Consider the following 22,414-nt stretch of genomic DNA (forward strand, 5'->3'; position numbering starts at 1 on the left):
GTTTATCTGGAAAAGATTTGGGAAAATTTTATTGGTGTGCAAGCTCAATATGAGTTAAAAGTGTGCCAAAAAGGCTAGTGTAGTCTCAGATTAAATGAAAAAAAGCATGGTGTCCAGAGCTAGGATAGTGATAGTGCCATTGTACTCCAGCCTAGCCAGACCACATTGGGAATATTATTTCCATATTTAAGCACTACAGTTTAGAAAAGATAATGAGAAGCTAAAGAGTATTTGAAGGAGAGCAACCAAGTAGTAAAGAATTTTCACATTGTTTATGTGAGAATCAGTTGAGGGAACTGAAGATTCTTAACCTAGAAAAGAAACTATTTAGGAATGTTGTGATAGCTGCCATCATTTATTTAAAGATTGTCTTATGGAAAAAAGAAAAGATTTGTTCTAGATAGAGGAACTAGAAGGATGGATAGAAGTTTCAAAGAGGCAGAATTAAATTTGACATTAGGCTTCATAATAATTCTTATCTGAGAGTAGAATGGTTTATCTTGGAAAATAATGTTTACACCTTAGTAAAAATCTTTAAGGCTAGATGACAATTTGTCTAGCATGTTGTAATTATTTTGGAATAGATTTGATTATGTGGCATTAGTGCTCTCTTCTGACCCAGAGAACCAGTGATTCTATGATCTGATACTTAAACTATTCTATTTATTCAATCTATCACTCTAACTTTTATCAACTTCTTTGAACCTTGACTCTGGGACTTTGAAGCCTGACTATAACCCAGTGTTTAAGAATTCTTCCCAGTATTGTGTTAGTTGAAAAATTGATAAATATACTTTTTATACCTGTAATTGAGTCACTTATGAAAATATCAAATGGTATAAAACCAGAGATGTATCCCCCATTACACAAAGATATTTTACTTTAGTTGATGGCCTTTAATCACTACTTTTTGGACCAGTACCTAACCCAATGCCTCTGACATATAGATACTTTATATTGACTAATTCTTGACTAATTCATTGGGTCCTTTTTGACTGAAATTATCTTCTCCCATATTTCCACTTGCTAAAATACTTCTTTTCCATCAAGGCCCAGTTCAGGTGACTCTTATTCGAAATCCATTGCTTCCATAAAGGTATAGCTGATTTCCCCATATGAAAGCAATCTCTTCCTTCTTTAATGTATATTTTGTATAAATCCTTTCTTCGCTCTTCTTATATTCTACTTTCATTAAGCTAATTTATGTATGTCTTATTCTCCCTACTAATAGATTTTAAGCTCCTTAAATGTAGAGACTGTATTACTTTTCATTTATTTCTCCCTGGTGCTTAGAATAGAGTCTTACACATATTAAGCCTATATATTTTAGGCACTTAATTAAAGTGAAACTGTATAGTCATATGCTATATATGTCTTTATTTCAACCCAAGACTATTCAACTTTAGTTTTATAAATATTGTGAAAATATTTAAATGACTAAATGTTGTAACACATTAACAGCATTAAATTGTTGTAATAATGATTTTTAAATACCAAAGTGAAATGTGGTATGTAGCAATTGAAAATGTTGAAATTTCTAAAGTTAGTATTTAATTATTTCTCATTTGGCCACTTAGTGTATTATTTTTCTTTAGTAAAGTTGGAGTTTGAAAGGGAGAAGGAAAAGAATGCTAGTTGACATCTACTAATAAAGTTCACATCTCATTAGGTTTCTATGTTTTAGCTGGTGATAGCTTAGGAATGCAGTGCTTGCTTGTCTTGGGGCAAATTTTGTTTTGTGTGAATTAAAGACACACTTCACATTTACTGTTTCCTTCTGGCAACGTTAGCCTTGTCTGTTGTTATCAAAGGAAAGAGACATGCAGTATTATGCAGGCATGAGGGATTTAATTTGTTTTTCCTGAAAAAAGTTAGTAGGTTTCTTACCACCTATACCTAGGAAAGATTTTTCTTACTCACCTTTGTTATATTGTGTTTAATCAGAGAAATTTTATATAGGGATTTTGCATTTTTATTTCTCAAACATATAGACTTGAGACTTAAGGTTGAATGTTCGGAAAAGATCATCATATATGTTTTTTTTTAAAAGGTTTCAGTAAGGGAAAAAGTAGTTTGTGATTATACATATAGACATTTTCAAGTCTTTTGTAGAAAAAGAAAAGGTACAAATTTAAACTTTTCTTATTTTGTAGAAAGTAAACAGGAATTTTATCTAATTATTTCTGTCTACTTGTTGATTGGTGGCTAAACATAGTTCCAAAAAAAAGAGGCAAGAGATTTGACTTTAAGTGTTTAAGCCTATAATAGAAAATTGAGTGAACAGTGTTATTTTATTTTTAAAAAAAATATTACTTTGCTCTCAAGTTAATTTTATCTTGAAATATTTAGTAGTGATGTTTATGTGATTAGATGCAGTAAAATGAGACTATAACTATGGTAGACAAATTAAGAGAAAATTAAACAGCTTGACATTTTTTGCCATATTCCTGGGACTTTTTAAGAAATAATCACACAGAATATTGCAAACTTAATGCAGTATAAATCAAAATACATATTAGAAAGACAAATGAGATGTTGATTTACTTTATTTTTTTTACAAGTTTTTTATATATTTGTTGAAGAAGAAAGCTTAATTTCTAGAGGAATGCTACCAATGGTCACCTTTAAAGTGATGTTGAAAAATGTTTTGAGAGGTCAATTTCAACAAATGAATCTATTCCTTTGTTCACAGTTGCAAACATTTTTTGAGACATTCCTTGGGGTCAGTTCTCCTCTTCAGGCCTTTGATAATATGAAGGAAGCTATAAGTAAACTTCTGCTGGCAGCCGAAGCATTCAGTGAAACATCTACACTGGGACCAAAGACCACCAAAAGGTAAATAACTGAACAAAACAAGGCCCTTCATTAGGATGAGTTTTTGCATCAGGATAGGCTATTCAGAGGGACAAACCTGAGATCTCTGCTTTCCTGGCTAACTGGCTCCCTTTTCCTGGGGATGCTTCCTGCCTTGTCCACTCTAAGCTCACAGTAGTTGCCATGGCAGCAGCCTCATCTCAGACATTTTCTTCCCATATGAGTTTTCCCCTCCCTTTACTTTACCCCATTCATTGCCCCAGGTATAGAAATCATTAAGTTATAGCTCTGAACAAAACAAAACAAAAATTATCCCCAAATTGACTTTTATAGAAAATGCACCTGAGTAGAATTATACAGCATAATTATGTAGCTAGGTACCACAATGGATAGAATACTGTACCTGGTGTCAAGAAGTCCTAAATTCAAATCCAGCATTGACATCTACTATCTGTGTGATTCTAAGTCACTTAATCACTGCCTGCCTCAGTTTCTTTATCTTTAAAAAGAGGACTATAATAACACTTACCTCCCATGGTTGTTCTGAGAATCAAATAAAACAATATTTGTAAAGCACTTAGCACAGTGCCTGGCACATAGTAAGTGCTTAATAAATGATTGTTTCCTTCCATTATTAAAAAGTACATAGTTCTTTGAAAAATGTTTAATAAAAGGACAAGGAGCAATAGGTAGAAGTTTCAGAAAAGCAAATTTAGGCTTAATGAAAGGAACAGCATCTAGCAACTACAAAGTGAAATGGGCTGTTTCAGGAGATAGTTGATTTACTAAAAGTGTGTGTTGTAGTAGAGATAGTCTAGAAGTATTACCTTCAATTTTTAAATTCTATGATATTGCAACAGCCTATTGTAATTGTACTTACATAGTATATTTGCATTTATATTTATATGTATATTATTTACATTTATCTTACATAATATATTTCATCAAATATCTTAAAGGATATTCAAAAATTATGAAAATAAATTGAACAAATAACATCATAGAATTTTTGTTTTAATTTTGCCCTCTTTAAGTTAAAAAACATAATTTGCAAGTATATTGAGCTTTGATTTTTAAAAAGAAAATATTTTCACTCTGGATATATTTAATTAAGCAAAATATGCATTAAAATTGTACTTATAAAATCCAGTATCTTTAACTCCTTTGCAACCAAGTATGATATGCTTTAAATTCCAACCAAAATTGTCTTTCTTGGGAAATGTTAAATGAAAAATAATGAAAGGAATAGTCAATTAAGGTCAATATTTTATGTCATTATTAGAGGAATCTATCTATCTATTTAATCTTTAGGATATGATATCGTGAAAGTCTGATATTTCCCAGATAAAGAAGTTGGACACATTTCTAGCTTCTCTTTAATCAGTTTTACAAAATGGTTTCTACTGTTGGATCCATGGAAAGCCATGAATTTTCAGATCAACTGATTCTGCTGGTCAAAACAATTTTAAAATCTAAATTAAACTTTATCATTATATATTATTGAATCAATTCCCTCTTTCCCTTTATTAATTTACCTAAAATAACTATAATCAGTTGGTTATAATTACTTTTAATAGGATACCCAAAAAAGTCAAAATAGTGAACAAGGAAGATTTTTCATGTCATTTCATATTTTTATTTCAGGTGCAGTTTATGCTTTCAACTTTTAACATTTGATATTGAGTATAGCAGCTCTTTGAACCCATTAGTTCTTCAGGTAAGAATGTTAAAAGCAGAATATTTTATTTCATGACTAATGATTTTGTCTTTAAGATTTTGTATGCGTGTCTAGCTTGAATTTATGACAAATGTTGTATAGTATCTACTTTAGTCTTATTTAGCAAAATCTTTAATGATTTAGTTCTTTTGTAGCATAGGCATAGCAATACTAGATTCATGTATTCATTTTTTTCAATGAACACTTATTAGGCTATATACTATGTATTAGGCTACTATGTACAAAGCACTGGGATACTCTTATTTATATGTATAAAACCTAAATTCTATAGGAATGGGCATCAGAGGAATGGTATATACACAGAGAAGTATAATACTTATAGTCATGATTCATAGATTCAGATCTGGAAGTTGATCTTAAAATTAAGCATGCCCAATTCTCTTATTTTACAGCTGATAAAATTGAGGCCCCAAAATGTAAAGAGACTTGCTTAAGATCACATAGTTATTAGATACTGGAGTTTAAACCAAGGTCTCCCTGATTCCAAATTCAGAAATCTATCAACAATTCTATGTAGCCTCTAAAGAATGTTAATAATAATGAATAAATAAATAGCAAGAAGGAAAACTCGGGCTGGTAAGATGAGAACCAGAAGTGCCACAAATTCCACTGAACAGTAGAGTCCAGAAGGAAGAAAAAGTGACAACTAAGAAAAAGTTTTTGGTGTTAGCAATTAAGAAAACTTGGGTGACTTTTTAGATAATAATTTCTACTCAGAAAATATTCTCTAAGATCAATTTCAGTAAACCTAGAGAAATGGCTTTGTTTCTTAACTATTCTTACCTGCTATTTATAAAAATGGATTTCTATAGAGTCTGAATTAATGAAGAACAGTAGCATTCTTAATCAAAAATAGCAGATAATCCAATCCATTTGTTGCAGTGTGGGTTAACATAATCACAGCTGCTTCAATCTTCTTAAACTGAAGCTTTTTTTTTTGAGTTGACCTATATATTTAAAAGAGTTAAGTATTTAAGAAAAAACAAAACTTAACACTGAACATAAGTGTAACATCCAAGCTTATTAAGTAACTATTTACATTTAAATTAATTAATTTTGGCCTATACAGTTTCACTGAATAGCTTTGAGCTTTTTTGTAATTTAATTTTCCTAGTAGGAAACACATGCGATTTGTACTTTGATGCCAATATTATCTACTCTAATAATAGTCTTTTTATTCTTCCACCTAATTAGTTGCTTTTTTTTTTTTTTTCTTTTTCTCGTGTCATTCTAAAACAGCTCTTAGGAATTATTTTTAAAAATAGGAAATTAGGACAATTCATTGGCTTTGTCTGAGTGGAGTCTATGATTTTGAGGAGGTCGGAGGGGAAGGAATGCACAACACATGTTGACCCAAATATTCAAAACTGGCGGCTTGAACAGCCCAAGTGATCAAAATAATTTTAAAATTTCCCCAAATTTTATGACATCTGAGATTATTCTTTAGAATCACATGTAATAAGACCTTTTTCATTTCTTGTGATCAACACATTTAGTTGAGCAAACTTAATTTTATAATTCTAAAGTTTTCTAAAGCAATTTCCTTTTGTGATTGATGCAATCATTATATTTTATACACTTTTAAGTAATTTCTTCTGTTCTTAACTATGCTGATCAGTCATGGTGTCAGTTGATATATGATGGAATAAAGTATCTCACTACCAAAGAGAATTATTCTGAGTGGTTAATGTATATGTAGTTATTTTGTCACAGAAAGAATTACGTATTTAAAAAAAAAATTGAATGGTACTAATTTGTATCAGATTGCTATCCTCCAAATAGACCACTAGAGGTCAGTTATGATCTTTAATTGTAATAGAGAATGCCATCTTGGGAAAACTAATGCTACTGCACTAAAAGAAATGAATATAAACATATTTGCCATTTTCCCCCTTCCTTTTCAAAGGTTCACGAGCATTTTGATTTTCAAGATGATGATAATCTTAATTTGGAGGACCAAAATACAAAAGAATTCCTTCTAAAAGACACTTTCAATTTTCTCTTTGCCAATGAGTCTTCACTTTCCATTTTTTCTGAAGCACTTCAAAGTATTTACAAATCAGAAAGGATTAAGGTAAGATTATATGTGTATTTTTAATATTTCCTCATTTATATTCAATATTTAGCATATATAGTTTTAAAAAGAAATATGAATGTTAGTTATTAATAGCTAATAATAATTTATTTTAATTCTTGCTATAATACCAAGTCCTTTAAGACCTTCAATTTAATCAGTAAAATAAAGATAATAATACTTCACTACATAGTAGATATTCCTATTCTCTCCAAATTCTGATTGAAGTAGCCCTTTCTATTACCAAGGCCAAGCTATCCATTTCATATCATTCTCTTTGGTCTTAATCTAGCAGATTGTGTTCTGAATCATTCCATCTCTGCCCTTCATCTCCAACCTATTTATGTATAATAATTCCTTTCCTACCACCTTAAAAAATACCAATATTTCTCCCGTCCCAAAAACAAAAACATGCAATAATAACAAACAAAGACAGTGAGAGGAGGGCAGATTCAAGATGGTGGAGTAGTGGGAAGCAGTGCATCTGAGCTCCACAAAACTCCTCCAATTAGATCTATAAAATTCACCAGATCAAATATTAATAAGGAAATGCAGGAAAAGATCACAATTAGTCCTTTGTCCTGCCTAAATTGGAATAGACAGACTGAGAAGTCTGCTGATACTGGGACTTTCTTAAGGCCAGGAGCAAGAGGGAATCTTAAACCTATGTGGAATATCCTCAGATTTTTACTAGACAACTAGAGTTAGATGCCAAATAGTAGTAGATGCCCACTACCTACTTCTGATTTACAGATAAAGACTGAGCTGAGAAGAGTCATTGCTCATAAGGATGGAATTCTTGGCAGTATACAAAGATGGGGAAAAGTTAAGAAGGAAGCAATAGCATTTTGGCTCAGATCCCAGGAGTGGAGGGAGATCTCAGTTCCAGCATCTAGTCCAGCCTATAGAGGAATTACCAGGGCAGGATTTCTAGACCAAAGAGAACCTACAATTCTGTCCCTCTGAGAAACTTTCTAGATGGCTGACCAGGGCTGACTCCAATAGTACTTTGGTGTTACTCTGACTACACAACTCAGGCCAGCAAAGGATATAAACAGGCAGTTTTCAGAAGATAAAAATCAGAACTATTTATAGTCATATGAAAATTCACTAAATTACTATTAATTAGAAAAACACAAATTAAAACAATTCTGAAGTACCACCTTACACCCATAAGAAATGAAAAATGCTAAAAATATGAGAGAAAAATAGGCACATTGATGAATTGTTGGTTGAGTAGTGAACTACCAACCATTCTGGAAATATGGCCAAAGGATTACAAAACTGCATATCCTTTGATTCAGAAATACCACTACTAGATCTGTATTCCAGAGAGATCAAAGGAAAAGGAAAAGGACCTAGATGTACAAAAATATAGCAGTTTTTTTTTTTGTCATACTGAAGAATTTTAAATCAAGAGGATACCTATCATTTAGGGAGTGACTGAACAAGCTGTAGCATATAATTGTAATGTAATACTATTTTATTATAAGAAATGCTGAAGGGCTAGATTCACGAAATAAACAACAACATGACAAAACCTATGTTAACTGGTGCAAAATAAAGTGAGTAGAACTATTGTATCATTTTGACCAGCAATAGCAATTTTGTAATGATGATCTATTGTGAAAGAGTTGGCTACTCTAATCAATACAATGATCTAAAACAACTCCAAAGAATTAAATGAAAAAATTCTATTTAAATCCAGAGAAAGAAGTGATGAACAATGAGTACAAAGTAAAGTATGATCTTCTCATCTTACTACTTTTTCTAGAAAAAATTTGACCAATATCAAAAAGAAATGAGAGCCATGAAAGAAAGAATTGTAAAGGGAATTAATAGCTTGCTATATGTTATATAAAATCTTGTCTAAACAAAAAACTCTCTGAAAATTATAATAGACCAAGTTTGAAACAAAATTAAAAGACTGAAAAAATAGAAGAAAATATAGGTATTCCATAGGAAGAACAATTGAACTGGGGACAATGTAGGAGAGAAAAATTAATTTAAAAATTGCTAGACTATGTGAATATCATAAACAATAAAATTTTAGACTGTTTCAAGAAATCTTAAAATAAAACTACCCAGATCTTAGAATAAAAGAGCAAAGGAGGAATAGAAAGAATCCACTGCAAACATCTAGGAATCAACCCAAAAATGAAATTTCCAGGAAAATTGTAGCCAAAATCCAGAATTTCCAGTAGCCAAAATCCAAACTTCCAGGTCGAAGAAAAAAAATACTATGAATAGCCAGAAAGAAATTCAAGAAATGAGGAGCCATAGTCAAAATGACCAATGATATAGTAACCACAGCTATGAAGAAACAGGAAACTTAAAATATGATATTCCAGAAAGCTGTATAGGCTTATGGCTAAGTAAAACTTGTAGCAAAACTGAATATAATGTTGAAGGGGGAAATGGATATTTAATGAAATAGAAGACTTCTAAGCATCCTAATTTTAAAAAATCTGAATTATGTAGAAACTTTGAAGTTCAAACAAAAGAGTTAAGAGAAATATAAAGAATAATATATGATAATGAAACTTGTGTCCCCTCTGACCTCCCCATCATCCAGAGATTGTAGAGGGAATATAATTAGATAATTAGATTGGAGTGGTTCAGTTTTGTTTTAATAAGCTTAGAGAAGAGGAATAATACATAATTGGGACAGGGGAGGAGGGACAGTGAGTGGAGGGGAGGAAAGTTAGGGGAAGTAATTTCATGGACTTAAGGTACATGGGTAGTTAATGATACAAACAAGGAAAGGAGCAACTGACATGTCAATCTCATCCTCATCTGAACTGCTTAAAAGGAAAGGAGACTATACCCCACATCCATACTCAAAATTGCTTACAGGATCAACAAAGAAATAGAAGGGAAAGAGAAGAAAGGGGAGGGGAATTAGAGGGATGTTAGATTGAGAGAGTTTCATTTTAAGCAAAATAAAATCTAAGAATGAACAAAAATATTTATAGTTCTTTTGAAGTCAAAGAATGAGAATTTGTGTCAATGCCCCTAAATTGGGAAATGGATGAACAAGTTATGGCATATAAATGTGATGGAATATTATAGTGCTATAAGAATGATGAAGAAAATGGTTTCAGACAAGCTTGGGAAGATTTTCCAATGAAAGAAACAGAATTAGGAGAACATTTTATACACTAACAGAAATATGATAAAAATAAACAACTTTTCAAAAAATTAGGAACTCTTATCAGCATAATGACAAACAATTTTAGAGAATTAATAATGAAATGTTACCTACCTCCTGATACCTTAAATACTGATTAAGATAAATATTTGTATATGTATGTATATGTGTATGATTTGTTTTTTTTTTTTAATTTTTAAAAATTTTTAAATTTTTTTATTTTAATAGCCTTTTATTTACAAGTTATATGTATGGGTAACTTTACAGCATTGATAATTGCCAAACCTCTTGTTCCAATTTTTCCCCTCCTTCTCCCCAACCCCTCCCCCAGATAGCAGGATGACCAGTAGATGTTAAATATATTAAAGTATAAATTAGATACTATGTGTATGATTTGACAAAACACATTCACACATTGGTTTCTTACACACACACACACACACACACACACACACACACACATATGACCAATGTGTGAATGTGATTTGATAGGCTACACATGTTTATAATAGGGTTTGATTTTCTTTCATTCTCAAGCTTGGGGTGGAATGGAGGGGTGAAAAGGGAGACTTTTGCTGATTGTAAAGAAAACATAGTTTAAGAATAAAAACCCTTAACTAGATCTTATTAACTTCCTCAAGCTATTATTCTTTTTACCCCTTCTCAGCCAAATCCCTTGAAAAGCTCTACACATTCACTCTAAATCTTTTTCTAATCTTGATTCCAATTGAACTAAACTCTTTCCAAAGTTACCAGTAGCTTCTTATTTGCCATATCTGATGACCTTTTCTAGGTCTACATGATTTTAGACCTATATGATATGATATATTGATGCTGTTGACTAGATAATCTCTCCTTTCTGGAATTTCATAACTCTATTCTCTCCTAATTCTCCTCTTATGTATATAGTTGCCCCTCAATTTTTTCTTTGCTCTCATTCATATAATGCAATCTAACTGTGTATGTTCTCTAGGATTCCGTACATTTACACTCTATGGACAACATGACCACCTTCCATGATTTAACTACCATGTCTATGCAAATGATGCTCACTCATACACATATATGTACCTATATGTCCTCACACACATATATATGTGTATAGATAAAAAAGACATAGTTTCTAATCCTAATCTCTCTTCTGAATTTCATTCCTTATCAGTTGTCTGGATTTCCTGGAGACATCTCAAACTCAATATGTAGAATTTAACTCATTATCTTGTCCCCAAATCTTCTCCTCTTCCAAGTATTCTCCATTTCTATTTCATCTTGTGGTTTTTTTTCACATCAAAGACTCATACTGTCAGAGTTGAAAGGGACCTTTGAGTAGAGGTGATTTAATTCTACCCCCTTGTTTTATAGAAGGGAAAACTGAGGCCAGCAAAGGTAAGTAGCTTAAAATCACATAAGTAGGAAGTAACAGAGAACTATAGTAGAGGATCTTAAAGTTGCTTTTTTAATAAAAATTTATAAAATTGTTAGTATCAAAATAATTATTCATAATGCTATAATTCATGAAATACTTTTGATATCTTATTATTCTTATAGGTAGAAATTTCCAAGAATTAGCGAGAACTAGAGATAAATATTAATTGGTATAAATTTGTTAGTTTGTATCAAATTAATTATTTATAATACTATAATTCAGGTAGATATTATAATGGGGAGAAAGTATTGGCTCTAGAATCAAGAAAAACCTGAGTTTGAAACTTGCCTCTGACTGGCTTTTACTTTATTTCTCTGAGCCCTTCAATTTATCACTTATAAGATGGACATAATAATACTTATATTATCTACTTCACAGGGTTGTTGTGAGGGAAGTGCTTTGTAAACTTTAATGTACAAATGTGAGTAATTATCATGATTTTTTTGTGATAAATAGGGATATCTTAGAAAATGTGTAAAAATGATTCTGAAGTATTTTTCCAAGTTCCCCCCTCTTTTTATTTTAATTTGTTTAGCCAACCTTTTTATTTTTGTCAAAAAAGAAAAGGAAAATTTCAGTCCAATGTTATTTATTTTATTCAGAATAAGTAGAATATAAATTAAGAGTTTAAATTTATTTAAGTTTTCATCTGTATTTGATTTGAGTGTTACAATACTAGATCAGGATAAAACTTTAAATGTTGCCATTCATGGTGCCATGTACTAGGGTACTACTTACTTACTAAATTTAACATTGGTTCTTCTTAGAAGTTTCTCTCCTAAATCTCACAATAGAAAAGTTGTTAGATTATAAAAAACATAAAATGCATATGTAAAGGATAATAAGAAAATGTAAAAAATTTAAAATCGGACTGATTTGTTTATGAGAAAAGGGCTAAGGCCTAAAATTGCCAATTTCATGTAGTCTTTTTTTACATGATGTTGTTTCCTTTTTTATTTTTACCAAACCTGCTGTCATTAAAGCCTGGAACCGCAAAATCCCAAAGTAGTGGTTATCGTAGTACTTGCTGTTCCCAAGAAAGTATCAAAACAATGATTGAGAAAAGTAAATGTTTGTTGATAGAGAATGTCTACTTATTCTTGGAACTCAAATTGCTAATGTCATCTCGTGCCATACAGAGTGTTGCTTGTAACCCTCACTTCCAAATTCTGCCTTTGTTTTTTGACAAATAACATATTATAATGATAGGTTTAAGAATTCTCTTCTTACATTTCAAACTTACTCTTTAAAATCTCCTTGACCACCAAGAAAATTTAGATGTTTTACCTGGTTTCACCTTGTTAGAGAGTGTTCAAATTTGAAAGTGTTTTCATTGTGGCTTTTGCTACTTACATAATTCAATAAACCTTGAACGTCTCATCTATTTCCTAAATTAGTTCAAAAGAAACTTCAAAATGACTCTCCTAAGTGCATTGCTTATAATAGGAATTGATAAATTATAGAATTTAGGATTGTAGCAGGTTTGTGGTATAGTGATTAGAGCATCAGACCTGGAATTAGAAAAAGGCATCTTCCTTAGTTCAAATCTGGCTTCAGACACTTACTACTTATGTGATCCTGGGCAAGCTACTTAATCCTGTTTGCCTCAGTTTTCTCATCTCTAATATGAGCTGGAGAAGGAAATAGTAAACCACTCCAGTATCTTTGCCAAGAAAACTCCAAAAGATATCAAGAAGAGTTGGGCACAACTGAATAGCAGTAACACTTGAGAAGTCATGTAGTCTAATTTTATTTTACAGATAAGAAAATAAAAGTCCAGTAAAATGAAATTTTTTCTAAGCAACAGTTATATGCAAGGTGTTTCATTAGATACTTTAAGCTTTGCAAAGCTCTTTTTGAACAATAGCTATTTGGGTCAGGTATTATGTATGTGTTATGATAATCATTTTGCAAATAATAAATTGAGGGTCTCTGAGACATTTAATAACTTATCCAACATTTCATACTTAATATCTGGGGGAAGATTGAAAATTAGATCTCTGCTGATTGACTCTGAATCCAGTTTTTCCCCACTACTAATCTGCTTTCATTATAACATTATAAATTATTCTTATATATTCATTCAATAATTTCCTTTCCAGGAATATTGTGCAAGTTTCTAGATGTCTGTAGAATATACCATGACAGAGGAGTAGTATTAGGAGAAACCTTACAATGATTTAGTTCAACTATTTACAGTATATAATCACACCATACTAGATTAAAGGTCAGAAGGAATCTTAAGTGAGAGATCATCTAGTCATTTCTCTTCATTTAACAGAAAAGAAAAACAAGACCAGACACATTAAGTGTTTTTAGTATATTTTTGTTTTACTATTTCTCAATTTAACATGTAAAAACTTTACATTCATTTTTTAAAAATTTTGAGTTCCAAATTCTCTCTCTCCCCTCACCCTTACTTACCTCACACACTGAGAAGGAAAGCAATGTAATTTTAATTATACATGTAAATCAAGCAAAACATTTCTGTTAGCCATGTTGTAATAGAAAACATACACACATGTGCACATGGATACACATACACAACTCAAGAAAAATAAAGGTTTTAAAATATGCTTCAATCTGCACTCAGAGTTCATCAATACTTTTTCTGGAGATGGATAGCATTCATCATGGGTCCTTGTAATTGGATTCTTATCTTGATCAAAGAAGCTATCTTTCACAGTTGGTCATTCTTACAATTACTCTTAGTATTACTCTGTACAAGGTCCTACTGGTACTGCTCACTTCACTTAGCATAAATTCATATAAATTTTCTCAGGTTTTTCTGAAAGCATTCTGCTCATCATTTCTTATAGAACAATAGTATCATATACCATAACTTGTTCAGCCATTCCCCAAATGATGAGTATTTCCTTGATTTCCACAAAATCTTTGCTACCATAAGAAAAATTGTTATATATATAATACATGTAGGTATGTATGTATACGTGTATGTGTATATATGTGTGTGTGTACAAACACATCTTTTTCTTTTTTCTTTGATCTCTTTGGTAATGGTATTCTTGGGCCAAAGGGTATCCACAGTTTTATAGTTTTTTGGATTTAGTTTCAAATTGTTGTTTAGAATGATTGGACTACTTTACAACTTCATCAATGGTGCATTAGTGTCTCAAATTTTCCACTTCTCCTCCAATGTTTTATGTTAGCCAATCTGATAGGTATAAAGAGAATATTTCAGAATTGTTTTAATTTTTGTTTCTTTAATAAGTGAAGATTTAGAGCATTTTTCATGTGACCATTGATAATTTTAAGTTCTGAAAACTGCCTGTTCATATCCTTTGAACATTTATCAGTTGGACATTTGCTTGTATTTTTTATTAATTTATATCAGTTCCTTTTGTGGTTGACAATAAGGCCTTTAAAAGAGAAACTTACTACAAAATTTTCTATTTCCCTTCTAATTTTAGCTGTATTAGTTTGCTTGCTATCTCATCATACTCCTTCCAAATTGAAGATACCCAGTGAATCAGTTGCCAAGGGTCTCACAATTCCTGAAGAACAAAGAAAATTTGTAGGTAGCTCTGAGTGGCAATAAAAGTGCAATCAAGGTTTCCTAATATGCAATGCAGTTCTTATTATATATATATATATATATATATATATATATATATATATATATATAGTGTTTTCTACTATTTATGACTTCACAAGAACAATACAGCAGTATTTTCTTTAAAAAATTCTAAAATTCAAGATTTTCATTAACTGTTTCATCTCAAGCAATTAAAAATATTTCAGATACACAAACTGAACACTAAAAGAAGCTAAAGATTCTAAAGAATAGAGGAAAAGGAGGGGGGTATCTCCAGGCCTATATGCCTGAGCAAAAACATAGACATCAGGAGTGAAAAGTTTGATTCAGGAAAAGGAAAAAATAATAATTCATCAGTTTGATAGGAGTGTAGAATGTTTGAAGGGGAATAATATGAAAAAAAGTCATGGAACCAAGACATATATAACTTTAAATTTTACACTAATGTGTTTGTATATTATCCTAGGGAGCCACCAAAGATGCATGGGAGTGCCCTAGTCAGTCCTATTCCATAGAAAGATTATTTTGACAGAAATGTGAATGATAGAATAAAGAAGGGAGAGTAGAAGCAAGGAGGCAAAATAAGACATTGCTGTCATTGTCCAGCAAAAGGTACAACGATGTGAACTAGGTTAGAATATAAAGTGAATAGAGATAAGAACATGAATATGAAAGATGTGAAAGTGGAACTGAAAAGAAATTGGCAACTGCGTGGACATGAGAGAGCGTTACTGAAGAGATATGGCAGAGGGGAGAAGCAAGGATGTCTGTGAAAAACTGGAAGAATCGTAGTGTTCTCAAAAAATTCAGATGCATTTGAAAAGTAACTTTCTTTGTTGGAATAGTTAAGTAATTTTATTTGCATTTTTAATGCAGGATGAAAGATATCAAAATGAACTAAATCCATGCTTCTCTTTAGAGGAGATGAATTCAATTATGACATTCATAAAGGAACTCAAGAATCTGGGACAATTTCAACTGGTAAAACAAAAATAATGTCACTTAAATTCTTTTCTATTGGTATTATGTAAATAGAGATATAATATTAAAACTATTTCTGTTTCATACTGCTTGTCATCACTAATTTAATAAATTGCAATTTTATAATGAATCTATTGGTGCAAATTCTTTTTTTAAAAAGTCAAACCCAAAATTCAATCATTTAAATGAAGTAAATAATTGATTCAATACTTATTAATTTAATATGCACAATTTAAAATAACATTCTGACAAATTATATATCAAAACACAATTTATTATAATATTGTAGTAAAGATTATTGTTAATATATTTTACTTGACATGAAAACATTACAAATTTACTAGCTAATTTGCCTTGGGGTGGAAAAGTTTCTTTGATGAATTCAAAGGAAAAGTATTTTCCTCAAAGACAATTCCATCATAAAAAAGCAATTTGTTTAAACTCCAAATTCATCATTTTTCAGCAGTAATCAATGGCCATATTTAATAGTATTTTTTTGGACACAGTATAGGTCTAGTTTCACTTTCCTTAGAGTTTATGATATAAGATAAAGGATCATAAACGTAAGGAACATTTCCTAAGATTCTGGCATTAAGAATTAGAAAGTTGTGTATTGGGGAAAAGGGCAACAGTATCAATTACTTAATTGTGAGAGTGGTGAAAGAACAGCCACAGACTTCCTTTGTTCTGTTGGCATTACTTATTCTATCCTAAATAAAATACAGTCATAAGATTTCTTTTCATTCTCCCATCCGCCTGGTCATATACTCATACTGAATACTAGTTTCAGTTCCATAAAGAACATCATATAACCAGTCAAAAGTGGGTTTTTGTTGACTACTACTCTTAAAATATTTTCTTTTTTAAAAATACTGGATTATGTAGCATTCTATAAGAGTATTCCAATTTTTTTTATTTTGTACTTTTCCTACAAGTTCTTCTGATATTTTTTGCTAACAGATTTACATTTGTTCTATTTTCTTCTCAGCTATTTCCATCAACTGCGCCCGGGATTCAAGCTTTTATGAATGAATTTTATTATGTGGCAGACCCTATGAGAAAACACAGTTGGGTTCTGACCCAATATTGGTCCCTCTTAAATTTATTCAAAGAACTACAGCTTATGAATAAAAAGACTCAGCTCTATTCTCTAGAATGGTAACATGTTCATATGTTTGCTTAGAAGTTTTCATTCTTGGAATAGGAGAGTTATGTTGTTGGGCTAAATGCATGTAAGTGTTCTTGAAAAAGATATCCTGAGAAGATTGTACTTTCCTGGAGTCCTTTAGATCTTTTCTTAAAAGGATAGATTATCACTTTTCTGAGAGAATAATAAAAAACTCTTCAGACTAGAAAGGTTTGATTTTAAATGGCCTTACCTACAGTAACAGGGGGAGGGGGAAAAGGCAAGAGGAGAAATAAAGAGGTTGTCCAAAATTGATGCTCCAAAAATAACTCATTCAAAATATGCAAACCACAAGGATAAGAGGGAGCTTCATAAATTGAGATTAAAAATAAGATAACAAGTTGCAAATCATTTCTATGTAAGAGCCAATAAGTCTGGATTCCTCTATAAGCACTGAAAAGAATGAAATATTTTCGGTATGATATATATTTGAGGTGAGGGGGTATCAGAGAAGCTATGAAAAGAAGACATGCATCAAAAATTTCATGAGCTAGCAACTACCCATGAGACTGGGAGAAAAATTGGATTTTTTAGTTGGTTTATGATCACAGGATGACAGAATGAAACATTTTTGTGTTCTAACATTCTATGATCTTTAATTTTTCCAACTTCTCTATTGGCCTAGGGTAGCTTAGCACAGCCAAAACTATCATTGGCCTGGCACAAAATAAGCATTTAATAAATATTTATTGAATTGAATATGACAATAAGTAAGACTCTTAGCCTTAAGGTACTATGTAAATGTTAGCTATTATTATTATGAGAAACAATAGGGAGTTTGTCACCCCTCTGCTTCCAATTCAGAATTAACAATTCTCTCAGAAAAGTGAAAATCTATCCTTTTAAGAAAAGATATCCTGAAAAGATTGTACTTTCCTGGAGTCCTTTAGATCTCCACTTCTTCCTCAATATCAGGAAATCTTTCTTTTTAAAAAATCTAACTTCTTATAGTCCACCTGTTTTCAGGAGACATGCAGAAATATTGGCCAGATTTTTTTCTATAATAATCTTAATTCTGCATACTTATTAGAACTTCACTTGAATGTATTTTATAAGTAATTTTATCATGATTGTAAGAAACAAATCATTTTCCTCCCTCAGATTTGCAGACTTGATCAAAGGTAAAATGTTTGGAGTTTGGAAACTAAGTTTTAAAATGTTATTCCTCAGTGTTGCATACATTGAACTGACATCTACATTTCAGTGATTATTCTATATAATAGCTAATAATAAATGATATTTATTAAAACACTTTAAGGTTTATGAAGTGGTTTACACATAATGTCTAATTTGATGCTTATGAAAAACCCTTTGAAGTATTATGATTACCCCTGTTTTACAGAGAAAGTACCTGAAAGAGAGTTGTGTATGATCGAAGATATATCTGAGTTAGGATTTGAATCTAGTAGTTCACACTCCAAGTCCAATGATCTATGCACTGCAGCTTTTTTAAGTATCTTTTTTTCATAACATATTAAAATACATTGAGATCTCTTTTTGTTGATAAGCTTTCTCATCATTCAACTTTTCCGAAGTTCTCAAGTTTGAGCAAAATATGATATAATGATTAAATTATATTCCTAAGAGGGAGTTAATAGTAACAGTGATTCAATTTTTACTTGTAATCTATTCAGTGACAATTTTCATTTCAAAATGAGTATTCATTTTGTTTTCTTGTAGGGAATACAAGAACAGTTTGAGAGATTTGCCTCTGAGACAAGAAAACCATAGGTAAGGATGGCTTTTAACAAAGAGTATATAAGTATCCCAGCCTTGCTCAGATTGATGTTTTGAAAATGGATTCTTACAATGTTTTAACACCAGGATTAGTCAATGCTCACAGCTCCACAAATTTTCCTACCTGGAATTCTGAGCAGAAAAGGTTGAAAAATATGCTCCCAGAAAAACTGATCTTTTTGTAAAATTATACTATGTAAATTCCATCACAAGTTTATTTTTCATTCTTTGGAAACTAAAGATTCAACTGCTTGTATCAACATGATAGGAATAGGGAAGAGTACAATTTCTCATTTACAGGCAACAGATGCCAAATATGGGCTAAACATAGAAGTTAAGAGCTTTAGATTAACAGAAGCTAACATCTAAACTGACCAAATACAAACTTTGAAACTAGTACTATGTTATAGGAATGAAGAATAGGTTGCTGTTATTCAGTCTTTTCAGTTGTGTCCAACTCTTGATGACCCTGTTTGGGGTTTTCTTGTCAAAATTACTGAAACACATTGTTATTTCCTTCTCTAATTCATTTTACAGATAAGAAAACATAGGCTAACAGGATTAAGTGATTTGACCAGGGTCACACAGTGTCTAAAGCTAGATTTAAACTCAGTTCTTCCTAACTCCAGATCTAGCAATGTATCCACTGAGTTACCTAGTTGAAGGGTCTGGAAATATGGAATCATCCTCTAACTCTAATTCTCTGGTCCTATATGGAACATAAATTTATATTATTATATATTCTTTCTTGAAATGGAATTTATTGTTATATATTTTTAAACTTCCCTGATGTTCTGCTGGGCACATGACAATATTTTATTTGTTTTTTATTTTCTTTTTCCGTCTTTCTTTTTCTCTTAGGGTTTTTCCTTATTTTGTATTTATTTTTAAATTTTAAAAATTCATCAAAGAAATATATGTGCAAAGGCATGGACTAGTTAAATGGTAAGAGTGAGATATAGTAGATGGACAGCCCTACAGCTCCTTTGTATGTTTACAATGTCAGGAGAAAGCCCCCAGTATATCTAGAGGATGCCTTGTCAATTTAGGAGAGGGCATGGGAAAAAGTTATCTATGATAACCAAACATGAATGAGTTATGATTGACTTCACTAGAGTGAATAGCCACATGGATGGGATCACAGATCCATTTAAATAATTATATAAATACTTTACATATTTTGTAAGAAGGGAAGTTTTTAGGGTTGTCTATGAATTTTGAATAGGAATCATGATTTTAAGGTAAAAGAATAAGTTAATGGGATCTCATAGTCATTGTGAACTTAATTTTAATAAGAAAATATCTCTTCCAAATAGAATGAACAATATTTATATCTTTGTTATATATTTTGCCCATATCTAAGTTCTTAGAATCAACTTTATTTTTTATTTAGAAATTCAGCAGAAAAAGAGGCACACACATTATACATTGTACATCATCCAGGATCCTCAATCAGTTCTCAAATAGGAGTCCTTGATCAGTAGTTAACATGTTAGCTATCTATCTTTTCCAGCTACACTTCCATTTTTTGATAATATGTGTCTTCTCAAATTATGTTTCAAAACTTGTTTCTTCCAACTGTGTAGCTTTTTATATGAGACTTAATGCTTCCAAAATTTGTAAAATTTCCCAAGTACTTGAGGAAATGGATTCTTCTGGGCCTTGGTTATCAATGTTTGCTTAGTTATGGACCTCACCTGAAAAATGGTTTTTCTGTTCTGATTTTCTGCAAATCAGCTACCACTCAATCTTGGTGAAATTTTCACCCATTACATGAGGCCACACTGCCAACACTGAGAATTAGATTCCAAACAGTTTCTCTCTGTCTCTGTCCCTCTCTCTGTGTGTATCTGTCTGTCTGCCAGTCTCTTTTTTTCTTTGTCTCTTTTCCCCTCCCTTCTCACTCTCTCCCATCATCTCTCACCCCAATACACATACATGTTAGATGTGTATTTTTAAAATTATTTTGTTCATTTTGCTGATCAAGAATATATTTGGCATTGCATTCACAGGAATCTGTTTCCAGATAACATTAAGCCAAGAGTTCCCTTGGATGCAGGTGAAAATATCATAGGTAAGACGAAAATGGAATTTTCATTATGAAAATAAGCATTGTTCCATGTCTTCAGGATTAAAATGAAAACAGGGTGAGAAATCAAGTCAACTCTTTGACGGTGTATCAATAATTCTTTCCTCTTAAACACTTTCTAGAGTTTTGTAACATGGCTTTCTCCTGGTTGTCTACCTACCTAACTGTTCCTTCTAAGTCTCCTTTAATGGATCTTTATCTAGATAATATACTATCCACTGACTCTAGGTGTATCCCACATTTTATCCTGAGCCTTTTATCTTCTTTTTTCTCTCACTTACTGATTGTATCACTCTCAGGGATTCAATTATCATCTTTGTGCCAAGGATTCTTAAATCTATTTATCCAGCCCTAGTCTCTCTTCTGAGCCCCAATACTCTATTACCTTTTGGACATCTCAAATTGTATATCACTTAAGCATCTCAAATTCTACATGTCCAAAACAGTACTCATTTTCTTTCCCCCCAAAACTCTTCCCTTCTCAAATTTCCTATTATTGTCAAAGATACCATTATTCTCTCTGATAACCAAGCTTTTCATCCAGGATGCTATCATCTTCAATACACTTACATTCACTTATCATATTCATCCACTTGTTAAATTGTGTTACTCCTATTTTCACCAGATCTCTTCTATATATATATATATATATATATATATATATATATATATATATATATTCCTATTATCTTCAATCATATAGTCACTAACTTTATATAGTCCTGATCACTTTCTACCTGAACTATTGAAATATTCTGAGTGGTTTCTCTGCCTCAATTATCTGCCCATTCTAATCTATTCTCCATTTAAGCTTCCAAATTGCTTTTCTTAAAGTACAGAACTGACCATATCATTACTCTGCTAAGTGAGTTCATTTGGTCCCCTATTACCTCTAAGATCAATTCTTCATAAGCTGTCCCCTTCCTAACTTTCCAGTTTTCTTACTCTTACTTCCTTATACATACTCTGTAATCTATCTTCGTTGCCTTCTTGAATTTCCTCATGTGACACTCTCTCTTCTGATTACATAATTGAAAAGCTCTTCCTCTTCATCTCTATTTTCTAATTTTCCTGCCTTCTTTCAAGACTCACTTCAAATCCTACCATTGACAGAAAGAAGACCTTTCTTTTCTAGTTTCCTCTGCTGCCAATTACCCTTTATATATTTTCTAAAGACATAGTTATTTGCAATTTGTCTCTCTCGTTAAAATATCATCTCTTTGCAGATTTTTGCACATTTTTGCCTTCATTGTATTTTCAGAAGTTAAAATGGTGTCTGGCATGTGATAATAAGAGCTTGATAAATAATTATTAACTATTTGTTTCAGGAAATGAGTCATCAGCTCTAAGTAGAAACTAGATATACTAATACTTTGTCCCTCCTTTATATTTGTTCATTTTTATAATTTTTGCAGAATCATAGGATTGTACATTTAACATTATAAAAGATTTCAGAGATCATACTTTTTGTGAGTTATGTTTAAATATATTTTGGGTTGCATACAAAGAATAGAGGTAATATTTGGCAAATATTATTTGAGCTAGAATATATTTTGAAGGGTTAATGGAATCTCTGTATTTCCAATAATTATTGAAGCTATAGATCAACATGTTTTATTCTTTGAATGTGTTATGGACTCCTTTAGCAGTCTGGTGAAGCCT

At 31.4% G+C, this 22,414-nt stretch overlaps 1 protein-coding gene across 2 annotated transcripts in view; it reads left to right on the plus strand.

The window, feature by feature from the left end:
* The window catches only part of CPED1 (cadherin like and PC-esterase domain containing 1), a 384,623-nt gene that overhangs the window by 166,555 nt on the left and 195,654 nt on the right, over positions 1-22,414 (plus strand). For both annotated transcript variants that reach the window (XR_004229645.1, XM_023504833.2), the window contains exons 8-14: positions 2,693-2,835; positions 4,459-4,531; positions 6,459-6,626; positions 15,636-15,740; positions 16,729-16,898; positions 18,607-18,657; positions 20,676-20,737. Coding sequence is in view for 1 of the 2 variants with exons in the window: in XM_023504833.2 (XP_023360601.1) it covers positions 2,693-2,835; positions 4,459-4,531; positions 6,459-6,626; positions 15,636-15,740; positions 16,729-16,898; positions 18,607-18,657; positions 20,676-20,737 (772 nt within the window). In the remaining variant the exon portion in view is untranslated. The remainder of the gene's footprint in view (positions 1-2,692; positions 2,836-4,458; positions 4,532-6,458; positions 6,627-15,635; positions 15,741-16,728; positions 16,899-18,606; positions 18,658-20,675; positions 20,738-22,414) is intronic.

This window comes from Sarcophilus harrisii, chromosome 5 (assembly GCF_902635505.1).
Source record: "Sarcophilus harrisii chromosome 5, mSarHar1.11, whole genome shotgun sequence".
Taxonomy (NCBI): domain Eukaryota; kingdom Metazoa; phylum Chordata; class Mammalia; order Dasyuromorphia; family Dasyuridae; genus Sarcophilus; species Sarcophilus harrisii.